This window comes from Pterocles gutturalis, unplaced genomic scaffold, assembly GCF_000699245.1.
Source record: "Pterocles gutturalis isolate BGI_N339 unplaced genomic scaffold, ASM69924v1 scaffold7122, whole genome shotgun sequence".
Lineage (NCBI taxonomy): Eukaryota > Metazoa > Chordata > Aves > Pterocliformes > Pteroclidae > Pterocles > Pterocles gutturalis.
Window position 1 is genome coordinate 1 of NW_010107864.1, and position 909 is coordinate 909.

The window sequence follows — 909 nt, forward strand, 5'->3', positions numbered from 1 at the left end:
TTCAGGTCCAGCATCGCCCCACCAGCATCGAGTGGGATGGCTGCGATCCCCAGAAGCTTTACACGCTGGTTCTCACAGACCCGGATGCTCCCAGCAGGAAGGACCCGAAGTTCAGGTGATTGGGGTGGGCAGGTCCCTGTCTTGGTGGGGAAAAGGGAGCATCCATCCCCAGCAGAGGCTTAGGAGGAGGTGGGGAATGTGCTCCACCTGCAGTGCAGCCGTGAGGCTGTGGCTTGGGACAGAAACAGCGCCCTTGCGTCTCTCCTTGAGTCAGGGACAGCGTGGGGAGCAGCAGCTGCTCGTGCCAGGGGTGTAGCTTGGAGAAGCACAGCGTCTGCTGCTTGCTCTAGTTTGCTACGTCTGGGAGTTGTAATTGGGTCTCTTATTGCTTAAAGCTGGGACCAGCTCACCTTTCTCAAATCGGGCTCAGAAGCACGAGGAATACCTGCTGTTAGGGGTCAGGCTCTGGGATTCCTGGAGCCACAAGGCAGGATGACAGAGCTGGTTTTGCCAGGCTCTGCAGCCCGAGGGAGCCAGTACCTGCTCTAGGGCTGGTGCTCTTCAGGTTTGGCAAACGAGGAGTGGCAGCTGTATTACCCTGCACTGACAGCCTTATGGAAAAGCAGCAGCATGGGGTAATTACAGGTCTGAGCTGGGGCTGTGAGGCAGTTTGATTGGTTTTTGCCTTTTCCTTTCAGGGAATGGCATCATTTCCTGGTGACCAACATGAAAGGCAACAATGTGGGGAGTGGGACTGTGCTGTCAGATTATGTCGGCTCAGGACCTCCCAAAGGAACAGGTCGGTACCTGGCCGCAGTGATGCGTGAGGGAGGGTGGGAGGCCTGCAGAAAGCTGCCTGCCAGCTCGGGCAGTGCTGCGTGGCTAGGCAGGTGGTGTGCTGCCTTGCAG

General features: G+C 57.6%; 1 protein-coding gene across 1 annotated transcript in view; it reads left to right on the forward strand.

Moving 5' to 3' along the window:
• Positions 1–5: 5 nt before the first annotated feature.
• PEBP1 (phosphatidylethanolamine binding protein 1) overlaps positions 6–909 on the forward strand; it is a gene marked incomplete at its 5' end in the record, with an annotated part of 1424 nt that continues 520 nt past the window's right edge. The window contains 2 exons of the mRNA XM_010072390.1: positions 6–115; positions 699–799. Coding sequence (XP_010070692.1) covers positions 6–115; positions 699–799 — 211 coding nt within the window. The remainder of the gene's footprint in view (positions 116–698; positions 800–909) is intronic.